The sequence below is a fragment of the Coloeus monedula genome (genome assembly GCF_965178545.1).
Source record: "Coloeus monedula genome assembly, chromosome: 10".
Classification (NCBI taxonomy): domain Eukaryota; kingdom Metazoa; phylum Chordata; class Aves; order Passeriformes; family Corvidae; genus Coloeus; species Coloeus monedula.
Genome location: NC_138790.1, coordinates 3,781,356 through 3,807,096, shown reverse-complemented (window position 1 = coordinate 3,807,096; position 25,741 = coordinate 3,781,356). Strand labels below are relative to the sequence as shown.

General features: G+C 42.9%; 1 protein-coding gene across 1 annotated transcript in view; it reads left to right on the top strand.

Annotated features, from left to right (window-relative positions):
• Nucleotides 1-2,834: 2,834 nt before the first annotated feature.
• The window catches only part of HS6ST1 (heparan sulfate 6-O-sulfotransferase 1), a 184,487-nt gene continuing 161,580 nt past the window's right edge, over nucleotides 2,835-25,741 (top strand). The window contains exon 1 of the mRNA XM_082288431.1: nucleotides 2,835-3,674. Within this exon, the coding sequence (XP_082144557.1) occupies nucleotides 3,157-3,674 (518 nt within the window). The 5' untranslated portion in view covers nucleotides 2,835-3,156. The remainder of the gene's footprint in view (nucleotides 3,675-25,741) is intronic.

Sequence of the window (25,741 nt, the reverse complement as noted above, 5' to 3'; positions counted from 1 at the left end):
TTCAGCTTGGAAAGATGGATAATGGCTTAATGCATGGTGGAGGGAAACTCACAGACTAAACAGGCAGTAACAGGAGGTAGCAGTAACAACTTGCATTTGTCAGATTTCTCACCCCTTTACAATGTTGTTTCCAATGCAGAAGCTAGGGAAAGTGTAGATCTTGTTATTTTAACTCTACTTGGATCTTCTCTTGTCCACAAAACGTGCTGGTCTAAACCAGCACTGATGTAGTACCTGATGTTTAACTCCCCATGCAGTGAAGAATTACTCTGTCATTGTCTTCAGTGGAATTTTGAGCATAAATAGAGAGCGATTTAAGTACTTGCTTAAGTGATCATTTTAGGTGAGTCACATCTGCAAGAACCTTTAAAATACCAGCATTTCAGAGCAGCATATAGAATTATCAGGGAAGGATTCCAAAGCATTTCGTAAAAATAAAAGCACTGACCCCTGAGTCAATGCAGTGTCTCCAAGGCAGGATGGCGGTAATTGTGTAAGTGTAAATCAGAAGGGTATAGTCCTTCCCTAATGCTTCCAGCATGTTCCCCAAACCCCACTTTTAGATGAAGGTGCTGCAGTAAAGAAAACAGCACTTTCAGCCATAACTCTGTATTTTCCTTTGTGGTCTGTTTATCTTACATGGATTGAATTTTAGTAAGTTCTTTCACAAACTAACAGGCACTATATTTACCACAAATACAAATCTGTAATGAAATATCTCCATCTGTATAACTAATGAAAAGAGCAAAATATTTTATACCTTAGAGTTTAAAACAATTCATTACCAATTGCTCATGTAACTGGAAATAATTTAATGGCTGATTTCTCCACAGTTCTGGCATTTCTAAATGCTTGTATGTTTAGAACTGTAGGCAAACACATTACAATCAAAAAATCTGCTCTGTGTTTTTTATGCTGCAATGTGTAGTGCAACCATGTATGTAAACCTCATGTATATGCCTGTATTTCCCAAACTGTAATACAAATTTCAAACGTGTAAATTAGGTTTATGCTCTGCTTCTCAGTGTAGCTGAACTCTGTGCATAAGAATGACATCATTGTTTCTGGAGTAACTAACCTACATGAGGAGAACCAGAAGTAGACTTTTAAGAGGAAAATATCAAACAGAATAAATGGTTTGAACACAACACATGATGCTTTTGGGTGCTATAAACATTTTATTGTTACTTGTTTGGGAAGAACTGCGTAACTCACTGGGGCTCCATAACTTGTGAGTAATGCAGCCATCTCAAAATGTAGCAGTTTTATCTGTCAGGGTGTTCAAATGAAAATCCAGGATCTCATTTCCTCCTTGGCCGTTGTAAATTTGACCCAGTGTTTAACAATGACCCATCGGCATGAATTCCTTTACATTTACATAAGGCATAACTTGGATTAAAAAATGTAACCTGGTGGAATATTTCAGTGCTGGAGCGCTAAAATCTAGTTGTAACTTCTATTTTAAAAAGCACCAGAAATTTAAGGAAACTTTCTCCAACAGCAGTAATGACAGGAGAATAGGGCATTTCAGTTAGACTCTTTTTGGCTAGAAATTAACAATTGTCCGTATCGTTTATTCTGCATAGACAACAACTCGTGTCTCGATGAGGTGGCAACATGACTGCCACTACATTTAGCCTCACTCTTTGACACGGGGCCACGTTTCCTCCTCCGTTTACAGTCAGAGAAGAGAGACACCAAATGGTGATTTCCAGCGGTTCCCTGGATACTTGGTGGCAGTGACCCCCACCTGCATTTCGGCCCCGGGCTGACAGACGAGCCGCGGGACCTGCCTGCCCTTACCGCTCCGGTTAGGAGATGCCTGGCTCCGAGCACACCGGCCGGGCTCTGCGGATCCGGATCGCACCGATCCTCGCAGCAACATCTCCCCCTGCTAAGTGCTGCCCTACAGAGGAGATCGCTGTAAGCCGGCTCCGTGCCGGGCACTTCCCGGCGTTCCCAACGCTTTGCTTCATTTGGGAGACTTAGATTGCAAACAAACCCTGCAGCAGCCCCGCTGCTGGATGGAGTCCGCCTGACTGAGCAGCACAAAGCATTTCGCTGGGAAAGTTCGCTATAAATAACACCTCTGACAATTTTTGCCTCAGCTTCACCTATTACTATTATTTACACATTCTGTGGTTGATGGTGTGCCCAGGCTTCTTGCAGCTCACAGCCATCATCACCCTCCGTGTGGCCGGAGCATTTTCCTCTTGCATCCCGTTGCGACATTGCAACTAGAGGCTTGCGGTGGCCCATGTGGCGGCCACAGCGGGAGCAGACACATGCGGGAAGACCCAATCCTATTCCCCTGCAAACATTCTCGTCACTAATACTGTTGTCTCACAGAGGGAGTAGGAATTTAGCCCCCGAGGAGCGCCGAGCTCAGCTTTTCGGGATTAATTTTAAGGCGGCACATAAAGGCTGCCCCTGGAAGCGCTAAGAGCCGAGTGCTTCGGGGAGCCGCAGCCGCCTCGCAGCCCACCTAGGTCCGCAGTGGCGGTGATTCCGGCGGGGCCCGCGGCGCGCTGCGGGGGAGCGGAGCCGGGAGCGGAGCCGGGAGCGGAGCCGGGAGCGGAGCGGGGCTCGGGCGGGGCCGCCGCCGGTCAGAGCGTGGCCGCGGGCGCGGGGCGGCGCGGGCGGCGCTGTGCATGCCGGGCGGGGCGGCGCGGCCAGGAAGCGCTCGCTGCCGGCCGAGCCGAGCCCAGCCGAGCCCAGCCCGGGCGCAGCCGGCGGCGGGGGCGGGCACAGCCGCTCCGGTGCCGCGGGGGCTGGGGCACGGCGCAGGCAGCGCCGGAATGGGGGTGGCTTCCTGAAGCGCGGGGAGGGAGGGCGGGAGGGGGCTGGTTCTTGCCTTTCGGTCGCTCTCCGCCCCCCTCCTGCCCCTCTCTCCCAAGTTCGCCGCTGAGCCGCGGCGTCTCCGGAGCGGCTGGCTGCGGGCTGCCCCTGCCCCGCTCCCGGCGCTGCCCGCGGCGGGGCGGGCGGGCACGGCGGCGAGCCGAGGCGACCCAGGGAGCGGCCCGCCGCCCCCGGGGAAGGCTCTGCTCCGGGGAGCAGCCGGGGGAGGCGGCTGGCACAGACGCCGAAGCTCCGCCGCCCACCCCCCGGCACCGCCGCAGTCTGCCCAGCGCTGGCAGCCCCGGGAGATGGTGACACATGAAGCGTGCGGGAAGGACCATGGTTGAGAGGACCAGCAAGTTCTTGCTGATCGTGGCCGTCTCGGTGTGCTTCATGCTTATCCTGTACCAGTACGTGGGGCCGGGGCTGAGCCTGGGTTCCCCCAGCGGCCGCTCCTACTCGGAGGAGCTGGACCTCTTTCCCACGCCGGACCCGCACTACGTGAAGAAGTATTACTTCCCCGTGCGGGAGCTGGAGCGGGAGCTCGCGTTCGACATGAAGGGCGAGGACGTGATCGTCTTTCTGCACATCCAGAAGACCGGCGGCACCACCTTCGGCCGCCACCTGGTGCAGAACGTGCGGCTGGAGGTGCCGTGCGACTGCCGGCCCGGGCAGAAGAAGTGCACCTGCTACCGGCCCAACCGCCGGGAGACCTGGCTCTTCTCGCGCTTCTCCACGGGCTGGAGCTGCGGGCTGCACGCCGACTGGACCGAGCTCACCAACTGCGTGCCCGGAGTGCTGGACCGCCGGGAGAGCGCCGCCGCCAAGACGCCCAGGTACCAGCGGCCCTTGGCCGTGCCCCTGCCCGCCGCGCTGCCCCTCGCTCGGGCCGGCTCCCCTCCGCCGCCACCGCCTGCCCCGGCCCTTCCTCCGCTGAGCCCCTGCCATGCGCTGCAGCACGCTGCCGGTGTGCTGTGCCTCAACCTGCCCTGAACCTTTCCTCAGCTGGTTCACCTGTCCTCCCCTCCCGTCCTCCAGGCTGTGCCCTGCACCTTCCTCCTGTAAATTTCCTGCTCTTTCCCTCCCACGCACCTCGTACACTGCACCCTCAAGCCCATGGTCTTCTGCTCTAGCAGCCTCTGTGGACCCTTTATGAAGACCATTTCTTTGTGCTGTTTACTCTCTCTTTTAAACATTTAGTCTTCCCCTCAGACATCACTTGCCACCTTTTAAGAACGCTTTACACCATACCCCTAGTCTCAAGCTTGTCCTTGTAACCAGCTTTGCCCTAACCTGTGCACTCCTTTTCCTCCAGCTGAAATTGTTCGCCAGTGCAACCGAGGCGAGGCACACGAGCCCACCAGTGCTCACGCTTACCTCCTTGCTTTGCTCCCCCCAGTCTGCACACAGTTTTTTGCACATTGCAGGAAACACTCCTTAATCACCTTTTTTATGTTCCTTGCTGTTTATCTTGATGGGAGACCTGAGGTGAACTCTCTTGGGGAAGGCAGCTACCTTGTATGTGTTCCTTGAGTGTCCTTCATACGTGCACCAGGGAGAGAGGGAGAGCCATCCTAAAGCACCCCTCTGTGCATCCCTGTGGAACACCCAGTGTATTTCTGCCCTCTTAGCCCATCATTTCTCTGCCTTGGTGTCTTCATGAATTGTAAGCTTCAGAGGAATTTTCTGTTTGAAGCGCTGTAGTAAAGACAGTGGTGTATATTAAGATCTCCAAAAGATTATGTTCTTTTAGCTCAATATTCTGTTGTGTCTTTCATTTCGCAAGACAATTTTTAAAATTATGGCTATTTTTAACACTATGCACATTACTTTGACAAATTAGTTGTTTTATTACGATACTTTGTAACCTTGTTTGCCTTAAAGTTTCATTCTTTAAGGTGCCTGAGATCTCATGCTAATATTTGCTTATGCCATCTGCTTTATTTATACGTATGTTGTCAATATCATACATAATCCCTTCAATGAAAAGTGGCCTTTAAGAAAGTATGTTTGGGCATCAGAACTGCGTTTTCTCAGTGTTTTTTAAAAGCAATGTTTAGTGATTTTTTTTCCCCTTGGAGCTGTGTGCGATTGCTGGGGTTCTTTATTGTCTCTGTCATGATTGCTGCTGTTTTCAACCCGTTTCAGTGTTAGTCATCCAAGTATGCTCAGACTGCTGTCGTGCTGCCTGACCCAGCAGCGGCAAACTGAAGTATGTAGCTGAAGGGTTGAGACTTTCCTGTGCTCTCTTATTAATTAGGTGTTTGAGAACACCTGTAAGTAAAATATCTTCTGCCCATCTAGCTGCTGCTGAGATTTCAGTGAAGTGTTGTTAGGAAAAATGCACGAAGTTCAAATCTGATTTTAAAAAGAAAGAAAAATTACCTGTTTTGTGAACCTTGGCACTTGGCTAGCAAACCATTAACCTTCTATAAAGACCTGTGTGCGTTTATGGATTGTCTCAGAGCCTTGTGTACTTCTGTTGGCAATTTTGTAATAAAATCTGTTACGTGTTCAGTATTCAACTTTCTTCTGTTCAGCAGCTGGGTATTTTATATAGGTACCTGAGAAAGGGGCATGTCAAGTTGTGAGGTAGCAATTAAATTCCTTACAGCTGCTTATAGGAAGTTGAGAATCAGAAGTCTATTGCTTCAGCTCACATGCTTGTAAATAAGATTCTCCTTGCCATTTGTTTGGGAATATCAGGAGCCTGTATGCTTCCACATGCTTCTTAATTGTCTTGATTATTGGATGTGCAGGAAAAATCACTAATCCTGTCCCATTCCCTCATGTCTCTTCATGTCAAGAAATAGTTGTGCTTAATGTTGTCTCTTGACTTCCTTTAAATCTAAGTTAGAACTTCTTTTCCAGGAGTTCAAGAACTAGGATGTGGAAGCTTTAGATAATCTATGGTTTATCACCTTGGTCTGTTAAACAAAACCCAGAATTTACTGTTCATTGTATCCTGGGGATGGTTTTAGTGCAACCAGCTGCTGGTTATTTTAATAATACTGTCCTAGGGTCCAGCTCTGTTGTACTGCAGTCCAGTTCAGTTAGCACCTTATCCAGAATGGGATTTATTTCATGCCTAAGAAAATTGCAAATAAGAGACAGGCAATGTTTGTTTAAAATAAAAATGTAATGGTTTTTTTGTTAAAATACAGATAGTCTTGTATTATGTCCATTACAGTAAGAGCAATATCACTTTGTTTGTCCATTGTGAGTGTTGGATCTCTTATGTTGAAATGGGACATCTTTTTACAGAAGGTATATGCTAGAGAGGCTACTGTTTTATAATGGAACTGAACTATGGACATAACTAAACTATGAACATATCTCTCTCAAAGGAAACAGAAGAAGCAGCAGCAAACTACCATTCTGTCAGGGTTCTCTCAGATTCTAATCTGGATTTTGGAGTGTAGTCTTCAAATTCAGCTTTTAAAGCTAATGTATTGGCTTCTGCATTTGCTACTTAATGCAAAGTTTAAAGCTTTGCTCTTTCAAATATATGTTTGTCCCCAAAAACAAAACAGCTGACTTGTGATTACAAATAAATCTGCCTTCCAGTGAATGCTGGAAAGCATGAAGGTCATTCAGTATTGCCCACATGCACAAATCATGAGGTTCAAGCTGTTCCCTTTGTAAGGAATGGAGTTCTGTTGCTGCCCAGTGCCCTATTGCACTACATTCCATAACCTGGGCATGGAACATAAATTTGCAATGCAATTCAACTTTCTTCATTGTTCAGTTGTTCTGTGTTAGCTTTAATGATTAGGAGCCCTAGATTGCCAAAGGCTGCATTTTTTTCTCTTTTTCTTTCTTTCTTCCACATTGATGCAGTAAGTGTTAGGGATGGGGGTGTTAGGTCTAATGGGTCAGCACTCTGAAAAACTACTGGTTCCCACCCCCTCCTAGTGGCTTTCCTGTTTTGTATTCAAAAGGCTTCTGGACTTCTTGAAGCAAATGTTATGTTTTATACACAGCCAGTAAAAGAAAGATTGATTTGTTTGGGGGTTGTAAAACTTGGGATTCCAAGGAACTCTGAAGTTGGCTGTGCTTATCAGTTAAGTCACTTAGCTGCAGTTCTCTTCATGGCTTTAGTGGAGGGCAAATTCCAAGATTTGGGGAATGGAGGCCTAATTATTCCTTGTGCTGTTGCAAAAGACTTTTTTTAAAAAGAAGCAAAATTAGGATGCATGCCTTGGGTCACCATGCTGGTATTTCAGCAAGCAGAAACTAAGCAGTTTCTGTGAACTGCTCCCTCCAATTTGTTTCACTTAAAATATGAGAGATCAAATCTCTTCAGTTGGTTCTGAAAAAAAAAAAGCCAAACTCATTTCTTTAATTTGACTTCCAGAATTAGGAAAATCTGTGAACCCATGTAACTGGTAGAGTGTTGGTTGGGCATTACTGGCTCTGTGCTCCCCCAGCTCACACACACGTTCTGCCTTCTGTTAGTCTCTTGCAAGCACCATGTAGATTTCTTAATTTTTTTTTTTTTTTTTTTTTTTTTTAATGAGCTGCCTCAAGACATCAGCTTAGCCTTGGCTTTTCTGTATGGGTTTCTGTGCTAGTCTGTCATAGAAGTTTGGTTTCTGAGTTCAGTTGTGGACAAAAATGACAAAACTTTGCGCATGCTTCCGATTTAGGTATTTTTTCTCAAGGTTTCATACGTGAAGAAAGAAAAAAAAATTTGTAATCCACATACTTTTATGTAAGAAATCCATGGCAGGTTAGTAAAACCTGCTGTTAAACAGATCAGTCAACAATCTCTATGATTAGCTATTTACAGCTTATGTTTTGGGTTGGGTTTTTTTAAAGAAACAATTAACAGGGCTCAGCAGTTTGTTAGTTTGATTTTTCTGAAGTGTGAACTTTCACAGCTTCCGACTACGTATCTGTCCCATTGCAGGGATCTGTTCTTGATGAGGTTTTTATTATGTGTGTGCTTAGGAGCTGCAGAGACACATTGTCAAGAAACCAACTGTTTGAGAATGAAAAGCTTTACCAAATCATTTTTATAATATTAGCACTTTTTAAAAGCTTGGGCTTGTCATTCTTTTTGGATCTGTGTGTGTTGGGGATTGAGAAATACCTGTCTGCAGGGAGCAAGGGGCAGTTTTTTCCACTCACCAGTTCGCCTCAGACTTGTTTCTCTTAAAGACATGTGGAGAAATATCAATATAAAGCTATTTTCAGTAACCTGGGTCATCTCTCAAACCCTTAGCATGTGGAGTATTTTAAATACTGGTCTTTTCCTACTGGTCTCATAGGAAACTTTTTGCACCTGGTTCTGCTCACCCAACAAAGCCAGGCTGGTCTTTCCCAGCCAAACAATTCTAAAAGGCCAGGTAGTTTTGTAGTGAAAATCTTTAAATTTGACATAGTTACCAAAAGTAGCTGAAAGTTGGAACTCTTCAAATAGCTGCCTTAACTTTGAGGTACGTATTTATCTAAGCTTGAGACTTTTGGCTGGTGTGCCAGGTTTAATTGTTACTGGGTTTTGGTGCTGTTGTTGACAAAGCAAAAGGATGTGTGTATATTTGTGTCTGACCTGATTTTTGAAAAGGATACGTTTGACTGTTTTTCATTAATCTTTAAACCAAAGTTCCATCATTGTAACTTTGTTTTTCTTGCTTAGAAGTTTGCAAACACTCTTTGCCTAGACCTCAGATTTTGCCTTTTTCTGTTTATCATTTCCTGCTCTACAAATAAAAGTGTTCAGTATTCAGAGTAATAATATCCTCTTTCTTTTTTTCTGTTGTTTTTCTATTCTTTTTCTCTTTGGTTCATTCCTTTTTTTTTTTTTTTTTCTTTAACAACAATTTAAAAGTAATTACTTTAGAAGATCTGGCTTGAATTTTGTTAATAACTGAACTGGATGCTTTGCTATATACTCCCATTGTAAGGAGAGCCATTAAGGAATGGTCCACTGTAGATGCACAGTGGATGGGTTCCACCGTGCTAGTGCAGGCAAACACTTCTGAGGTTCATTACTCAGCTCTTAGAGTTTGGAATATTTTATGTGACACTTCTTGGCCAAAGCAATGCCAAGCCCGATTTTCAAGGCTCTGCTGAAGGGTCCTGGTTTGTCAGCGTGAGATGCTGAATGCTCAGTGAGCAATACAAACTGATGATCTTAGCAATGCCACCTTGTCAGCTTTATGCTGCATCTCGGAAGAAATCTGTGATGAAAGGAATTTGGAGTTCATTAGTGCTGTAGGGGCTTTAGGTGAGAGCTGGCATGTGATGTGCAAACATGTGAATTTGATGTTGCCTGGTAGAACAGCAGCAGAATTACCTGGTGTGACTGGGGGAGGGAGCTCGGCTGGGGGTGTGGGGTGAGGACTCTTCCCTCCAGGAAGCTGGGGAAGGTCTTTAGTTGGATGTTAGAACGTGAACTGGGCGAGGTCGTATTACCTCTTGAGAAAGCACTGCTGGAGAAGATGAAGCTGTAACTGGAGCTCGTTGCAGTACTGCCCTCCCTGGGCCTTGGCTCCTTCTCCTTCCTCCTCTTGTGGCCCCTTCCCGCAGTGATTTGTGGGGTTAGGCTTAATGGGCTTGTTCAGCAGTCAAGCAGAAGCTTTTGGCTGCCTGTTGTAGAAATTGGAGGAGTGTAGCCTGGGATGCATTTTCTAGAAAGTAATTCAGGACATGCAGGCCTGGAGGTATTTGAGAAAACTTCCTCCTGAGTTCATTTTATAGGTGAGATCGATGTGCCTTACCTGAGTCATATTTGTCCATAATGCCCACACTTCTGGCTGGCACCAGAGTCCTTGATGACTCCTTGCCAGCGTGTTCCTATCCCAGAAGTTTGGAGTGACTTGCAGAGCCCCAGAAGAATCAAGATAAAGCTAGTCAAAAGGGGTTGTGGCTGTGCTCTTCTGGGTACTTTGACGTGGAAGCAAAGAGTGACTGCAATGACAGAACACACTTGATTTTAAATTTGCTTAGAAATAGCTGTCTTATCGAATGTTTGACATACACCTAGAGTGTCCCTACTATACATCCTGCTGTCTTTTACAGGTTATGGCTTTTGTATATCTTAGAAAGTGGGAAAGCAGCATGGACAATTGCCTTCAGGCAGTCAGAGAGAACCAAAATCTCTGGTTTATGTCTCTTTATTTTAAACTTCCAATTATTTGGAAGCAATTTTACCAAATTTGTGGATGTAATGCTTGAAAAAGTAATGTTTTGTCAGCGAACACTTGGGTTTGTGCTGGCTTTAGAAAGCCAAAGTGACATAGTCTAACTCCACAAAGCTTTGTTTATGCTTGTATTTCCACAAAGTACTAGAACAGAGAGGAATTTTCCATTATTGACTGAAATTGGGCTTTGTCAAGCAAAGATGAAGCATGGTCTTTTAATTCCTATTAATCACAATTGTGATAGCTGCCAAGTCAAGATTTTTGATGAAGTCTTGCTTGATGTGGATGGAAGGGACTGATACTCCTGCATCAGAAGCAAAGACCTTCATAAACTGTTACTGTGTTTGGAGAATAAACAAAGTACAGGAAGAACACAGAGCTGAAGTAGCCCATTACAAACTTGCTTGTTTCACCAATGATGGTTGACCTTAAAACCAAACAAACAAGCACAAAAACACTCTCTACTTTTTCTAAAGGAACTGAAGTAGAATGATAATGAAAAAATACCCACTAGCATACTCAAGGCAATACAGTTTCTGTAATCACTGTTTGATGCAGTTTTGTTCCCCCTTCCTGTTTCCATAGCAGAGTACTCTGCTGCAAATCCAGAGCTGAGAATCTCTCTGAAGAGTCCTTTGGAGATTGTTGTCACAAAGACACAAAGAGCCTTAAACACCCCTGTACTGTAGCATCTCAAGTCTGAGAGCTGAAGAGGATGCTTCAGACAGTCCTGTGTGTTACTGCCAAAGGAGGAGCTATTTCCCCATGCATGTCTGTTGGAGCCTGAGATCTCTTGTGAGTGGAAAAAGGGTTTTCAGGAAAGGTCCACACAGAGAGAAGACATCAGATGAAAAGCACAATGTACACTTAATAGGGTTTGGTTATTTCTACATTTATTAAATGGTGTAAATCGATGTCATTTCTGTGCTTAGCCTCAGAAGTACAATACACTAAACTGGATGTGTTTCATCCCTATAAACTGCTGAATAAGGCTAAGGGTATGAGATGTTCTGAGGCATCTCTTTTTCAGTGGTCCATCCAGAAAGGGTTAAGAGGGTCCTGTTGCTCACCTTTAGCTGTAGCCTGAACTTTTTAGCAGTACTAATTATATTATTCTTTCACCTGTGTATCTCAAAGCCTCTTAAAAATTTGTAGTAAATAGCACCTGGTGTTATATTAATTTCAGGCTTTAGGTCTGTGCCTTCATTTCAGCCTAAAGACATTTAAGGGGTCTGTTTTAAAGCTGGCTTTGACCATAAATCTCAGACTTTCATGTTAATGTACAGACTTTCCTGCCCAATCACTTTGTCTCTTTCAGAAGCCACTGGTTTCCTCACTTGTTATTATTGCTTAGCTCTGTTTTTCCCTTCCTTCCAGCCTATTAATGGTAAATTCTACATTGTAGCTCACCTATGTTTTTCTAGAGGAAATATTTCAGATTTTCCTGCCGATTTAAACAAGAAAACAGTTATTTGCAATTAACTTTTTATGGTCTGACTCTGTGTTTTATTTCATAACTAATCTATAGCCTGTTAAGCAGAGATTCTTTGATTGCACCTCACTGCAGATTGAAATACTATCATTGCTTTTATGGACCTCTTCTACATGGGGGGGGAACCTCAGAGCTTCCTGAGCAGCCTTTGCATTTTTTTTTTTTCTTTAATAGACCAAATTTCCTTCTGCTTAATGTTAATCTTCAAGTACTAACAATATGATTTGAGATTTTTCTGCCAAATACCATTGCTTAGGGTTTGAAAATGTGTGGTAACTTTGCACAAATTTCAGATATATTGAAAGGGACCTTGTTTCTGGACAAGTGCTAAAGATTTCAAAGTGCTGCTTCTTCCATATATTGGAGTTACTCTATATTTTAGTCTTAGTTCTTGTGTTAATTATACACACATATAAGGTACCTGATTACAGTGAAATCCTCAACAACTTTTGAAAGATTTTGTGAAAAGCATTGCACAAAAAATAAGATTAAAAAAAGCAATTTTTATCTTAAACAGCTTAAATAAAAAAGTGGGGTTTGTATTTTTTTTCCTCTCAACTCTCTCAGAAAATTTAAACGTCCAAACAAATACTGTAGAAATAGAATTGACTTTTTTTGTTTAAACTAACAGCTCTTGCTGCCATGACCTCCTTGCTCTCAGTAAAGATTTTAGTTCGGATACCTGTGACCCTATATCAAAGCATCAGGAAAAAAATCAATGCCTCACAGCTAAGAGAAACAGCAGCAGCATGCTGACTCACCAATTTCCTGACAGCTTTCACTTTCCTGGTGGAGATAGACAAAAGCACAAGCAGAACAGGAATCTCTGAGTATAACCATAATCAGTAAACCATCCCTTCTGTTAACATGCCTTAAATCACAAAAGACAGGATTACCTTCTTCTGTTCTTTGCCTCTTCTCTTCTCTTGCCACCTGTGCCTTTTTTTCAGCCTTTGAAAGAGAAAAGACAAATGTGATGTGGGTAGTTGTGCAAGGAAGAAGATTGCACAGATTTATTCTGGCTACTGAAGCAAGTACAGCAGGGGTCATTTAGATGAAACCCCCCATTAAGGGGAATACTTCATCCGTGGCATTCTGCACAGGAAAGAGATATACATATGCATAGGAGCCCTTGCAGGTAAGGAAATGCCTTGGCATCTCTTCTAGGAGGGCAAAACTGGAACTTCTTGTTCTGAGCATCTGAGTGAAGTTTCCCTCATTGATTATACTCCTCTGGTTGGGGTTATTATTTGCACCATTTCCAAAATAAATAACTTCAGTGGGAAAAAATACTTCAGATTTTCTTTGATTTATTTGGCTATATTTACAGATGTGTTTAAAAATGGCACTATCCTTCTATGTGTACCTAACCTGACTCCAGTGGAGCCTTAGACCTGGCCAAAGGCAGTGTAGTGAGGTCCTGTATTTTTAACAACCATATTGTGTTACACGTATCATGTCTCTGACTGCTGCTACTGGTGACTTTGATTTTGAAATGTAATATTACACTGATTACCAATGACTCAATATTGCCCTTCATTATTAAAGCCATTATTTGGGCCCAGCATTTAATTCTGCTCTTTTTCTCATACTTTGAAAATAGGCTTTTTCTGAGCAATGTGTTATTTCTTTATAATACCTGAACAATTTTATTTTCCATCCCCTGAACTAACACTTTCTTGCAGGTTGGCATCGTCTTGTATTGCTTCAGTACTATTTATGTTTCTGAACTTGATAAATTAAGGCTTCTTCTTTCCCTTTAGAGCTCTCTTATTGCCTACCCCTTCTCACTCTCATAAGTTACTAGATTTTTACCTGGGGGCTCTTTTTGTTCTGATTCTTGAAGAGCCCCTTTTGCGATAGGTCAGAAAATTTTAGGCCTACAAAATATAACTATGCTGACATCAGAAACAACTGTTAACCTGAACAGTCAAATTTAATGCAGTCAATACACTTGAATATTTTAGGTGAGGTACTACTGCCTTCTGACACTACTCAGAAAGGGTTGTTTTCATGACTTTGATTAAATTGGATGAAGCTGACACCTGTTTATGGAGCCAGTTGTACATAGCAAACACATACCTTACAGAAACTCAAAAGTAGCCAGTTGCTATTTTCAGCAGTTCCATTTCACAGTTCCCAGTTTCCAACCCTGACTGTTCAGAATTCAGTCAGGCTCCAAGCAGACAGTGTGCCAGCAGTTTTTATGAGCTTCATTTTCTGTTTCTAAGAAAAAATGACACTCCAAATATTGAAATGATGAAACAAAAATCACTGAATGATACATGAGTTTGAATTTAAAAAACAACCCTGTCATTTACTGTTTCTATTAACACAGGGCTGGCTCTAGATGGTCTCCTACTTGTGGCTTGGATATGTCAAGAAGGGACTGAAAAACAGTTACATGAATATGAACTCTGGTTTGATTGTATGTGGTGAGGACTAATGTGACTCCCACCAAAAAGGGAGTTTCAGGAATTTGTTCAATGACAGGTGGAGCTGTAGTTAGCTTCTGGTTGTAAAAGGAGGTTTGGGATACAAGAAAAAAAAAGAGATAATAAGTGAATAAGAAGGAATCATACATAGCTTGTGTTCACTAGGATTTTCAGGTATTAGATGGTTTGTTAGTTACCAATAAAGCTGGTTTTAAAATAATCGTCAAGTCTTTGATCTTAGTGAAGACACAGTTTGAATTCCATGCCAAATTTCACCAAATTTCTTTGCTTTGGGATTTGCTGCCAAAACTGTGTGCAATTCTTTAAAGAAATAATATTGGACTACAACATGCAAGAAAAATACTTGAAAAGTCTAGTGTGAATCAATACAGTTTGTGAGACAACTAGCTTAGTGAATTTTAAAGACATTTGTCCCTCACTTATAAAACATATTTAGATCTTTTAGCTGCTGTCCGTAAAGAGTGTATTTTTTTAATATGATTTAGGCAAGTCCTTGGAAGAATAATTTGGCAAGTTCTCTGTAACTTTCCAACTTTTCTTCTTAGTGTTAGCTGCCTCGAGACCATGAAGAGGTCATGGATTTGCCTCCAGCTAGTCTGAAAGTTTCCCATGCTGTGACATGCTGCTTGTAGCAGCTTCTCTGAACAGCAATACATTAAAAAGGGAAGTGTCTTTCCCTGAAAACCCAATCAAAGCTCAAGGGAGGTCTCAAAAATCAGGATTAATGCCTGGAAATGGAAGAACTTGCGGTGGCTGTGGTACAGAAGTTTTCCACATTCCTTTGAGTGTCCTCAGTTGGGGAAGCGGGTTCCTGTGTGGTCAGCGGTGTGGGGGGCACAGGTCTTCCTTGGACATCGCTTTCTCAGAAACATTACTTAAGATTTTTTTGGACTATGCTTATGCCAGCAGTTCTTATCTAGGTGTTAACCTGCCTAAGACAGCAATTCCTGGGAAGAAATATTCCCATAGTTAGCTGAAGTGTTTCCACAGTGCGTGTAACAGTGGCTGTCAGCAGGAATAATACAATTGTTTTGTCGGAATGTTTGAAATGGTTTGATGAAAACGTTTGTGCTTAATAGGATTTCTGGGACTGGAAAGCAAACAGGAAATTGTCCATCCCATTTCCATGCCAGCAGAAGGCCCAGCCAGGGGTGTGGAAGCTGGGCATTACAAAAGCTGGATTGCTGCCCATGTTATGTACTTCAGGGAAGTGAGCAGAGACTCTTCTTAGCCTGTCTGTCCCAGCTTGCCCAGGCAAGTTTCATGTTTGTTTGACAATGCTCAAAGTGGGTTATGCACACTATTTGCACAGCCAGCCCTTATGGTGCTGAGCTGTGAGGTGATCCCTGCGTGTGAGGGGCTGCTGGGCCGTGTAACTGTTCAGCACAGGTCTTGTGTTCCTCCCAGACAGCTGAGCTCACACGTGCAGGGGTGGCTCCTCTCATGATGTCTGGGGGAGATATGTACTGCTCCTACCTTCTGTCACCAGGGCTGTTCAGAGAGCATCTCCCCTGTGACTGAGCCAGCACAGCAGGATGTGACGGGAGCAGCACCACCAGCAAACTCTTTTGTTACATAAGAAGGGAAGATCCTTGCTATACCTGCGAGTCTGTATTTGTGAATAGCCCAGGCGTCATCTCTGAAAGACAGCAGAGAACTTTGCCTAATTTTCGTACTCGGGGAAAGTGCTCCTTGCCATCTGACCTGAAGTATTTCAGCAGTAGTTATTTTTTATTGTCTGTTAAGGAGCTCTTTTGAAATACGTTGTCTGCACAAGAAATGGGGAAATGTTTGTATCCCAGTCTTAGTCTACCAGTCTTGAAACCACAGGTGAAAAGCCATTACCTGGCAGAGGTGTGAAAGGGCTGTTGTTCTTGAGGACCATATTCACAGGATGTGAATGTATACATACTCTGTTTCTTCAAATTCCTCCACAGTGTAACTGGTAATCCATGTGCCATCCTGAGGCAGGATATTATTTGTACTTCTTATAAACACAGAAACAGAGGCAAAGATTCAACTGCTCACCATGGGATATGCCAGGACACCAAATCTATGACAATATGTGTTTGCTGAGTGCTCATCCATGTGCTTACAGTAGTAGGTTGTGCCTCACCATAAGCAGTGTTGTACAGCATGATGGACTTTCCTGTGTCAGGATCTGCTGAGGGAGTGAGCTTGGATGGGACTGTGTAACCAGGTAACTGAGGTAACCGTGAGATTGCCTGTCATTCACTCAGACACTAGAAGTAAAGACCTTCTAAATTGGTTTTCCAAATGTTTTGAAACAAATGCAGAACTAAATCTTTCTGCAGACTGTCCACGGTGTGACTACTTCCATTTGGAAATAACTGTCCCCTAAGGCTTTCTGTCAGAAGGCCTTCTTGGTGAGAGCATTTTCTTCCTTGTGCTCTAGCTGGTGTTGGAGGGGGACGACTTAACACTTGAGGTGTAGCTGGACTGTAATGACAATATAAATCACAGTAGGAGGGGTGCAGCTGCAATTTATAAAATGTGCTGGATGATCAACAGTGTGTCCTGACTGCTGCATGCATCGTGGTTAGCCATGATAAAGCACTGCTTGTCAGTGTATCGCTCAGCTGGAAACCTCACAGAAATTGAGGGATGGATTCTTTGAGCATTCTGGAGATGTGGGATGCATGGTCTGCCAAATACTTCAGGCAAGATGAATTTGACCCCTTTCCTAATTAGGATATTTCCTGATTCTTCGGAACTTCTGAAGTTATTTGGGGATTGCCATGAAAAGTCTGTTTTCTGGGTTGAAGCCCAGCCAATCCCAAATCTGGAAATAACTGCTCATGAGAACAAAAAGAACAGTTATATATGTCAGCTCTACTATTGTGGGTAAGTGAGATTTAGCAGCTCTTGCCTAGTGCAGAAAGGATCTGAGAACAGTTTTCTCTTATGGAAATAAGTAGAATTGCTCACACGCCAAGGAATTTATATGGCTCTTTACTCCTTTTCATGGGAATCTGCGCTTGTGTTGTGATGTTTGTGAAAGTTTAAACCAAGTTAAAATAGATGCATTAAACTCAAGCTGGATGCTCTATCGGTATGAACCATAACATGTTGAATTATTCTGAAAATCATCGCGTAGTATGTGTAAAAAACACCCAAAATGGTATAGATAGGAACCAGTGCTACTGAATTCCAAAGGTGTCAGTCACAAGGTTCTTGGATGCATCAGGATTTACTGTGTCATGCATGCTGCTGTAATATTCCTGTCTTGAGAAAAACTCTTTTTCGTGTGAAGTGGTCTCTCTGGAGTCAGTGAGGAGAGAATACGAGGGGGAAACAACTGGGCGTTAACAACTTCCCACAGGATAAAGCACAAAGAGTCCTTCCTTCAAACAAATCCAGTTACTGGGTGTGAGCAGGAAATCTGAATCTTAGCATATTTCTGTAATTAAGACTACAGGCCTCTTGCTCCAGCAAGTAGTTAAGCAGCTGTTTATAGTGGTGAGGGAGCTCAGAGTAGGAGCTGGTTATACTGATTCATTCTGGTTATTGGCTTTTCTTCCCCCTTCCTAGTTATAAGAAATTTAACTGTGACTAAAGGCTAAAGCTGTGACTATTCTGCATGTCACATAATCCTTTTTATTTTCCACCCCGCTTGATGATGCAAGTTGAAACAAAGGCCCAGTTGTTTAAGCTCCCTCTAAGCTCTATAAAAAAGTTCACATGCTTCTAAGCCATGCTTTTAAAGCACACCTCCAAGCCTGTATGGAAAAGCTTCAGGTACGTTTTGAGCAATTCATTCTTCATTCTGTTCAGAGCGCAGCTGATGGCATCACAAGAGGCAGGAGGAGTTATTAGCATACAGATGGTTCTTTTAAGTGCTCTGCCTGGTTAGAGATGGAGGTGGAGCCAGTGCTTTGAGGTCAGGTAAGGAGATACCTGGAGCTTTCAGCCCCCGGGTCACTGGATCAATGCAGAACATGCTTAATGTGCTAAAAGCTCATATCCTCCTGGTCTGTATTTTCAGTGCTGCTCTTGGGTAACAGATGTTCTCTCTAGAATGTGACTATCTATATGGCACTAAGCAGACCCCTATTTGTTTTGAAGCCTTACTTGAGCAAGTAAGGTAGAATGAAACGGAGGAAGTGAGCTATGCAAATGTCCAAGTCATTCATGATGTTCTGACACTTCCACTGATGGTTTCTGGTTTCTCCAGGTAGCCTCTCTGGCATGCCAGAGTGCTCCTCTTCTCTTTGTAAATAGAAGAGTGATGGTAGAATGGGACACAGGTACAGAGCGTGTCACTGCTCCTGAAGCAGATTTAGAGCAGTGTCAAAACTGTGACACCCATGAATCTTCTCACTTTAGTTCTGTGATTCAAGGACTATCCAAACTTTTATCCAAGTGGTCCTTGAACACAAGGACCAAAAAATGTTCCACTTATTCAGGTTAGAAAAGTTGCTTCAAAGGCACACAATATGGAGTGCAGGAGAAACGTGGCCTTTAAAATGAGACTTGTGGACATAGCCCAGTGGCCATCACTTCAGTACCTTGGGCAGCTACTGGGTGCTCTTGTTCTTCCTTTCTTTTTTAATGTCACTGTACAGCTATGAAAAAGTTTTCATAAAGACAGTGAATTGTAAGCTAGCCCAGGAGACAGGAGCAGTTTCCCTGTATGTGTTTGAAGGCGCGAAGACAGAAAGGGTCGCAGTGTTAGTACCAAAAATAAACATGGATCTGGGCTTTAAATATGGAGTTCAGCTTTCTCAACATTTGTGTAGTTTTGATTCCTCCTATAGCTTATTAGAGTCCTCCTTGCTTGGGAGAAGGGAGGTGTCTCAAGAACGAGCTGTTCAGGGTATGGCTCTGCAAGCAAGTTAATGCCAGGTGAGGATGTGGGTTGCTGGCAGGTGATTGCTCACCCTGCCTTCTCCCAGGGTAAGGTGCAGTATTTCAGCCTCAGTGGAAAAGGGGGAGCCACTTCATTCTGTGACAATCCCTGCCCACAGGTTTCAGGGGGTAAGTGGCATGCTATAAATTTACCTGATAGCAAACCTTGAGATCCTGTAATACCAAAGCTGTTGTGTTTGCGTTGGGAGGTACTGCAGTCGTGCAGCAGCTGCCTGCCTCAGACACCAAGCTTAATGAAACCTGTGCCACATTCTTGAGTCAAAAGTATTTGCTGTTTGTTTTGCTTGCTACAGCAGCCCCTACCAGAGGTAGGAACTGTGCCATCACAGCATCAGGAGGTCAGGTACACATGTTGTACAGAGACTCTGTGCATCAACTCTGTTTTTCACACATGGGAGCAATTATAATTCTTTGGGGGATTTTTGGTTTTTTTTTAACCATTTGGTGCCACCATCCCTTACCTCTTTATCTCTGTTCCTCCACATGAGGAAAAAAAGAGCTGTAGATGCCAGCACTACTAACTCTCAGCCTGAGAAAAATGGAATTCATTCTGAAAGCCACAGAATTAAGTGAACCTGTCATAGGATTCGTAGCTGCTTCTGACAAAAGTCTGGATTTAGTTTCAACAATTTAGTAATGAAATTCAATCATGCATAACAGTCTCAGGAGAGGTACACTAACTAAAGGTCTTCGTTTGCAGCTCTCTCCTGAGAGCTCTCATGGCAGTGGGAGAGCTCAGAGCTGAAATGGGGATAAGGTGTCACACTGAAGAGCTTTATTGATCTAATCTGGAGTTGTCAAAAGAGGACTCGTGTCTGACAGAAAGGAGTGGGCTGTCCATGCAGACTTGTAGCTCAGCTCTCTTGGTTTCAGTGGCAGCGAGACACTGGCTCTGGTGCTATTAATCCTTTCCTGGCCTCTCATGGCAACCCTGCTTGGGTTTATGTGCTGTATCCAGTTGCATCCTGGCAGAAAAGGAAGGCATAAAGAGGACACTGAAAGGTGCTTTAGCTCACTGTCCAAGAATCTCCATTTGCCTTCAAGCCTTTTCTGGCTTCAGGCTTTGTGGCATGCCTCCAGTGAGAGTGCCACTGAGTGGCACTCATTAACTGACAGTTATTCAATTAATTTGTAGGGTGCAGTCTCAGACAGGTTCTCCGGGTTGGACTAGTCCACATCCAACTTTTGGTTTCCATGAACAGAGAGATGTGGGAGGTTTAGATTTTGGGAAGCTTTGTCAGGTACCACACACATGCCAGAGGCTCTGAAAAAGCAGGTTTGGATCAATGGCTTTGAGGACAAGCGTTGTCACTGCTTGGTCTTCGTGAGAGCTGCTGTGTATAAGCAGAAATTGCTGCCCAATTTCTAAGCTTTTCAGCCCTGTGATTTTTATGGTGTACAGGCAAATGTGATCAGGTTCAGCAGCATATATCCGTGCAGTAAGTCTTTGGCAAGAAACAACAAAGGTGTCCATCAGACTTTAGGAGTTTGGTTTTCTGTACACTGGGTTTTTGAGTAATGGAAGATAGTGATGCTCTCAGTAGCAAGAAGGATTCCTGCTTTTTTTTTTTTTTTTTTTTTAATTGAGAAATGTAAAGGGATGGAATACAGGAGCATGGTTTATTCTTTTGTCTTGTTTTCCCCTCCTTCCGAGAACAGATGTTGGAGTTGTGCTTGGTCATTCCAGTATTAAACACTTGCCTTAAGCAGCAGCATCAGTGAAAAAAACCCCAAGAGAATGAAAAGTTGTATGCCATGCCACAAAGCACGCATGAATGTGGACTTGCATTTCTGAATTTTGGCAGGAAATGAGGTGGGAAATGCTTTATTTGAAACCTTGTCCGAAGAATCTATAATGGCACAATTCTAATTATGTTGGCAAGGAACTCTGGCAGGTGCTTGAGCTTCCACCATGCAAGGCCAGTGTATCTCTGGGGTTTGCCAATTGTTGTCTCTTGCCCTGCACACTGATGTTTTAAGAGAATAGTGTTTGCTGAATGGGAGCACGGAGGTGGAAGCTAAATACAGTAACATTTTCAACTCCAGCAGAGTCTACTTTGGCATGCAGCACACTGCCTTTTCTACAGGGACTTGTGTGTTCTGTGGAGTGTACTGGACTGAAATTAAGCATTTGCAACATTAATTGTAGCGTCCGCCCGGAGTCCTGTTAATCTGTATGGATGTGTGTGTAATGATATTGTTCTGCAGCTTTTCCATACTCTCATCTATGCCCAGTTCAAACTGTGTGCACAGGGCATCACCAGTGCTGTGAGAAGGCTCCTGTGCTCCTGCTGAGCTCTCTACTCATGTCAGTTGCCCTTTCGAACCCAAGGGCGTAAACTGCTTCAGGAGTACCTCCGATTAAGTTGGCAGTAATCTCAGAACTTTTGAGTGTGATCCTGACTGCTCTCAGTTATAAGCATTTCTTTCTGGTTTTGCTGCACTGTTAACATGAAGTGCAGACCTGGGATTGAGTTGGTTAAGGGCCGTTTGAACCTTCCTGCAAACACTACAGATCCACGTACCAAGCTCAGCAGAAGTCATGCATGGAGTTCCTCTCATGGTGTCTTTTCTGCAGGTAGCCTGCCAGTTGAGAACTGAGTCCTTGCTTCCTGTCTTCTCTTGAAGGTTGTTTCTCTCCTTCCCTGAGATGATTTCATTTTGCAGTGCTGCTGTCCTAGTTTCAAACGTTTCTCTTGCTACTGATTGTGACTTCACTCTCAAAAATGTCATTCTACAAGACACTTGGGGGCCATTGTTCCAGCACCGGGAAGGATAATGTTACTCCTGGTTTTTCTCACTATTTCAATACCTGTGTTTTGATACTCATTTTGGAAATAACTTCTAGGCAAACCTGGCCAACCAGCACTGGTGGCTGAGGAGCTGCTTCTCTCACAAGTGTTTTACTGAGATGAAGTTTGTGGGGATTGCAAAACCATTTGGCTGGCACCTGCCAAGCTACTAATTTTTCCAAAACTATGCCTAACTAAATATTTTATGACATCCAGTGATCAGTACAAGCAGATAGTAAAAGTCTACTACGTTTATCTTTATTTCTAAGTAATGAAAATAGGCACATTGTATACTATTCATGCATATAACATATATAAAATTGGTTTTTACTGGGAAATGAGCAGCTTCCTCAGTGTGTTATGGATGTTCACTGACAGAGGTTCAGACAGATCTTTAATCTTAGAGAGATTAAGTTTGGTCCTATCTCTTTCTGAAACTTTGCATGTAATATTAAAATTTAATGTGTTTCATCTTGGTTTCTTAAAAAGTACACAAATCTAATTTCTAAAAAGAAACTGGTAGAGCTAAGAAGTACCATTTTATAATAGCAATAAAGCAACAATTTCTTGAAAAGAAGCCTAAGAGGGACTATTGCTTACTGGCACTTTTTTCAATTTAATAATTGGGAATTCTCTTAAACATGTCATGTGCTTACTTTTCTGAGCATCCTGAATTATCTGCAGTTTGAAAACAGATGCATTAGTAGTGTGCTGCAAGGAACAATTTAAGTTGTAGTTTTCCTACATTTCTCTTGCTCTTCATAGAATATCATAAAATATGCTCTTTAACCTGCTGGTATGTTTTTCAGCAGTATTACTACTGAGAATAGGCTTAGACTTCTGCCACTAAAATCACAGTAAGCTCATATTTTTTCTTGCCTTGAAAAACCTGCTGAGTATTTCATGGGGTCAAGCCCTCAATAACTGAAAATTCCATTTACATTGGTCTTTCCCCCCCCCCCTCTTTTTTTCCTTGCTTTAATTTCCTTTTCATTTTCACAATCTGAAGTTGCCGTTTCTTATTGTCTGCTATCCTTTGTCATTCAAGTTTACATATGAAAGTGTAAATTGCCACTTAGTTTTCTGTAAAATGCTCAGAAGGGAACAGGACGAGTGTCTTTCCTATTTCAATCCCTGCTTAACCCTTGAGGTTTTTGACAGGTGCCCTCTAAGCAGTGAGCAGTGCTAATAGGAAACATTGTGGGCTCGTCTGTGAAATGACAGGGTGAGGAGCTCACAGGTGATTCTTACTTGCCTGCTGCATCTTCCCTACAGGCCTTTGTTCTTAAGTCATTTGGTTTTCTGTAGCAAAAGCATCAAGGAGAAAAGTGCTTTCCAGCTTTTTCGTTTGAGCTCCCAGACTGCTGGGGAAGATGGGAAGAAGAGAGGTAGGCATTATTTCTGCTTTATAATTAGGTCAGTGATTTCAATTTGTACTGAAAGTGTTTGAGCTGTAGCTGAGTCAGTGGTGGATCTGCAGGGGCAGTTTTATTTTAATTTGCTTCATTTTGTTGTCCTGACAGATACATTAGCTGCTAAAGAGAGAAAAGCACTTTGAAATGAAGCTGCTGTGCATTTCAGGGATCTTGGCCCCATATGTCCTATCAAAGTCTTTATGGTTGACAGTGTAGAATGGGTTTTTTTTTTTTTTAAAGATCTATTTTTTGGGTGGATTCTTACAGTTCAGCAATGGTCAATGCAAGGCAGTGAGTATAGGCTGTGAACCATGACTGTCCTCCTTCTGGAATAAGAGTTTTGAGAATTAAATATGAAATGAGTTGGGGTAAGAAGTGGAAGGATTTCCAGAGAAAAGGGCTGGCAGAGAAAACAGAACCTTTGAAAGCAGGTGCTTTACAGCTCACAACCAAAAGTTGGCATCTCTTCATCTGTCATGGCAGGTGCTTTGCCCTTACTACCCCTCTGTACCTATGGGGAACTCCTTGTGATGAAGAGAAGTCACACAGGACTTAAAGCAGACTTAAAATGCTTCTTAAAGCATTTTAAAGAAATAGATGAGGTGTGTGTGTGTACAGATCTGGTGAGAGCACCTACATCCGTGGGTATTTCGAAGGGAGGTGGGGAGGAGCTGTGAGGTGAGAGAAGAAAAGGAAGTGTACAAGGGAGGTGTTCTTTATTTTTCACTGATTCGCCACCTAAAAAAACTGCAAAATGTGAGTGTGCCATACAGCTGCACTGGGAAGGAAGGGCTCAGTGATTCATTTTGTTTGTTTTAATTGAAGAGTGATTGGAAAAACAACTTATTATCTTAATAAGCCAGTTCAGTGTTGTATAGTAAAACCCTTTACAACTATCATTATGTTTCCTCACCCCAGAGGTATAAAACCTATTTTTTGCATCTGTGAAACATTGGCAGTCACAGTTTCGTGGATTTTCAGGTTGGCATGTGAAAAATCAGAAGCATTTAACAATTCTTGTTAAATGTATTTTTGTGCTAATGTGTTGAAAATGTGATGTCTGCATTTGGGTTGCATCAGCAATTGTATGTCCAAAGGCTACACTCAGATGTGACTGCTGTCACCTCAGGTGTGCAGGGAGAGGGCAGAGAAGCAGGGTGGGTTGAGGGTTTTGGAGGTCTATTTTATTTCATCAGAGCCCATTTCACAAGCCAAAGGTAGACAGAGCTTGTTATTTTGTTGACTATGTCCTTTTCTATGCTGAAAGCATGTGTAGAGGAAGTGGAAATTTCATGTTTGGTTTTCCTCACTCTTCAGTCCTTGACTGTTGAGTCAGCTTCCTTTCAAAGCCTCTGGTAGCATGAAAAGCTGTGTGATATAATTGCTGCTGTTTGGGTGGGTTTTTTAAAGGCATTCTGCTGTACGTTATTGCTCCACTGTTGTGTGGTTCATAGAGTTAAACTTGTTACATTTTTGAAGTGATTTATTTAGTGGACTGCTACATCACTGCATGTAAGGTGTGAGCAAAAGTAAATGATCATATATTTGGGGTTAGAACTCAAGTGGGGAATAGAGCTCTGTATCGGATGTGGGTCCTTCAATGAAAAAGATCTAAAATTAAGTCACCTAACAAAAAATATGTAGTTGAAATATTGTGCAGACAGCTGCAACGCACAGCAAGATCTTTTCTTTCTGGCAGTTATTTTGAAACAAAATAAAAGAGTTTAGTGGCAGGTCAGCATAGGAGACAGTGCTATTGCAATTGTCAGTACCTTTTCAGATGTGCTGGTGTTTTTCAAAACTCCTGCCTGTGAAGAGTTGCATTTTTGGTCGTTGTATTAGACTGCCGTGAGGTCTGTTACTACAGCACAGTCACAGTAGTTTCCAGTTGCTCTTGCAGCAACAGATGTTCTATATAAAGGTTCAGATTAAAAGGGGGGGGGGGAATAGAATAGTTATATAAATATACTCTGCTTCTGTTCCTGCAGGAAAAAAAACAAGCTCTAGTGGAGACTCATAAATCAAAGGAAAAGGGAGCACGCCTTGTGTGTGTTAAGTCAGTTATGTGGCCTGAGCTTGTCAGTCAGACATAATGAAATTCATATTTCTGCTGAAATTACTGTTTCCCGCTTCAGGAAGAAACATAGAAGATTTCACAAGTTCATGAAGTGCCACAAGTTATAAATATATGGGAATTCTGTGCCTGCAAAAAAAAAAAATTACTGATGCAGTACAAACTAAAGTTAATCATATTATTTTAATGCGAGGGGAATAACATCATGGAACCTGGCAGATACTAACCATGGTGTTTTGCTAACATTTGATGTGCCACACAGTAACAGTCCAGTTGTGAGAGAGAAAAACAATGGTCATGGGAGATGTATTGTTGTTTTGGCATGTCATGATGATAAAAAAGGATTGTTGTCAATTTTGGTGAAAGGAAGGGAAAATTCTTTCTGGTCTCTTTGTTGTCTTGGGAGTGAAAAATGAAAAGCAAAGCTTGGTGGGATGAGAGGGTGATGAAGCACAGTAAAAATGGCTGAGACTTCTTACTAAAACACCTCTTTGCAAAGTTATTAATACTGACAACTACTTTAATAAAGATTCTGTGATTCCAGAGGTGACGAAAGATACCTTTGTTGCTTTAGCCAAACTACTAACCAAACACTATTGGTGTGTTTCATTTCTTGTTACCTTACCTTCAGCAGAT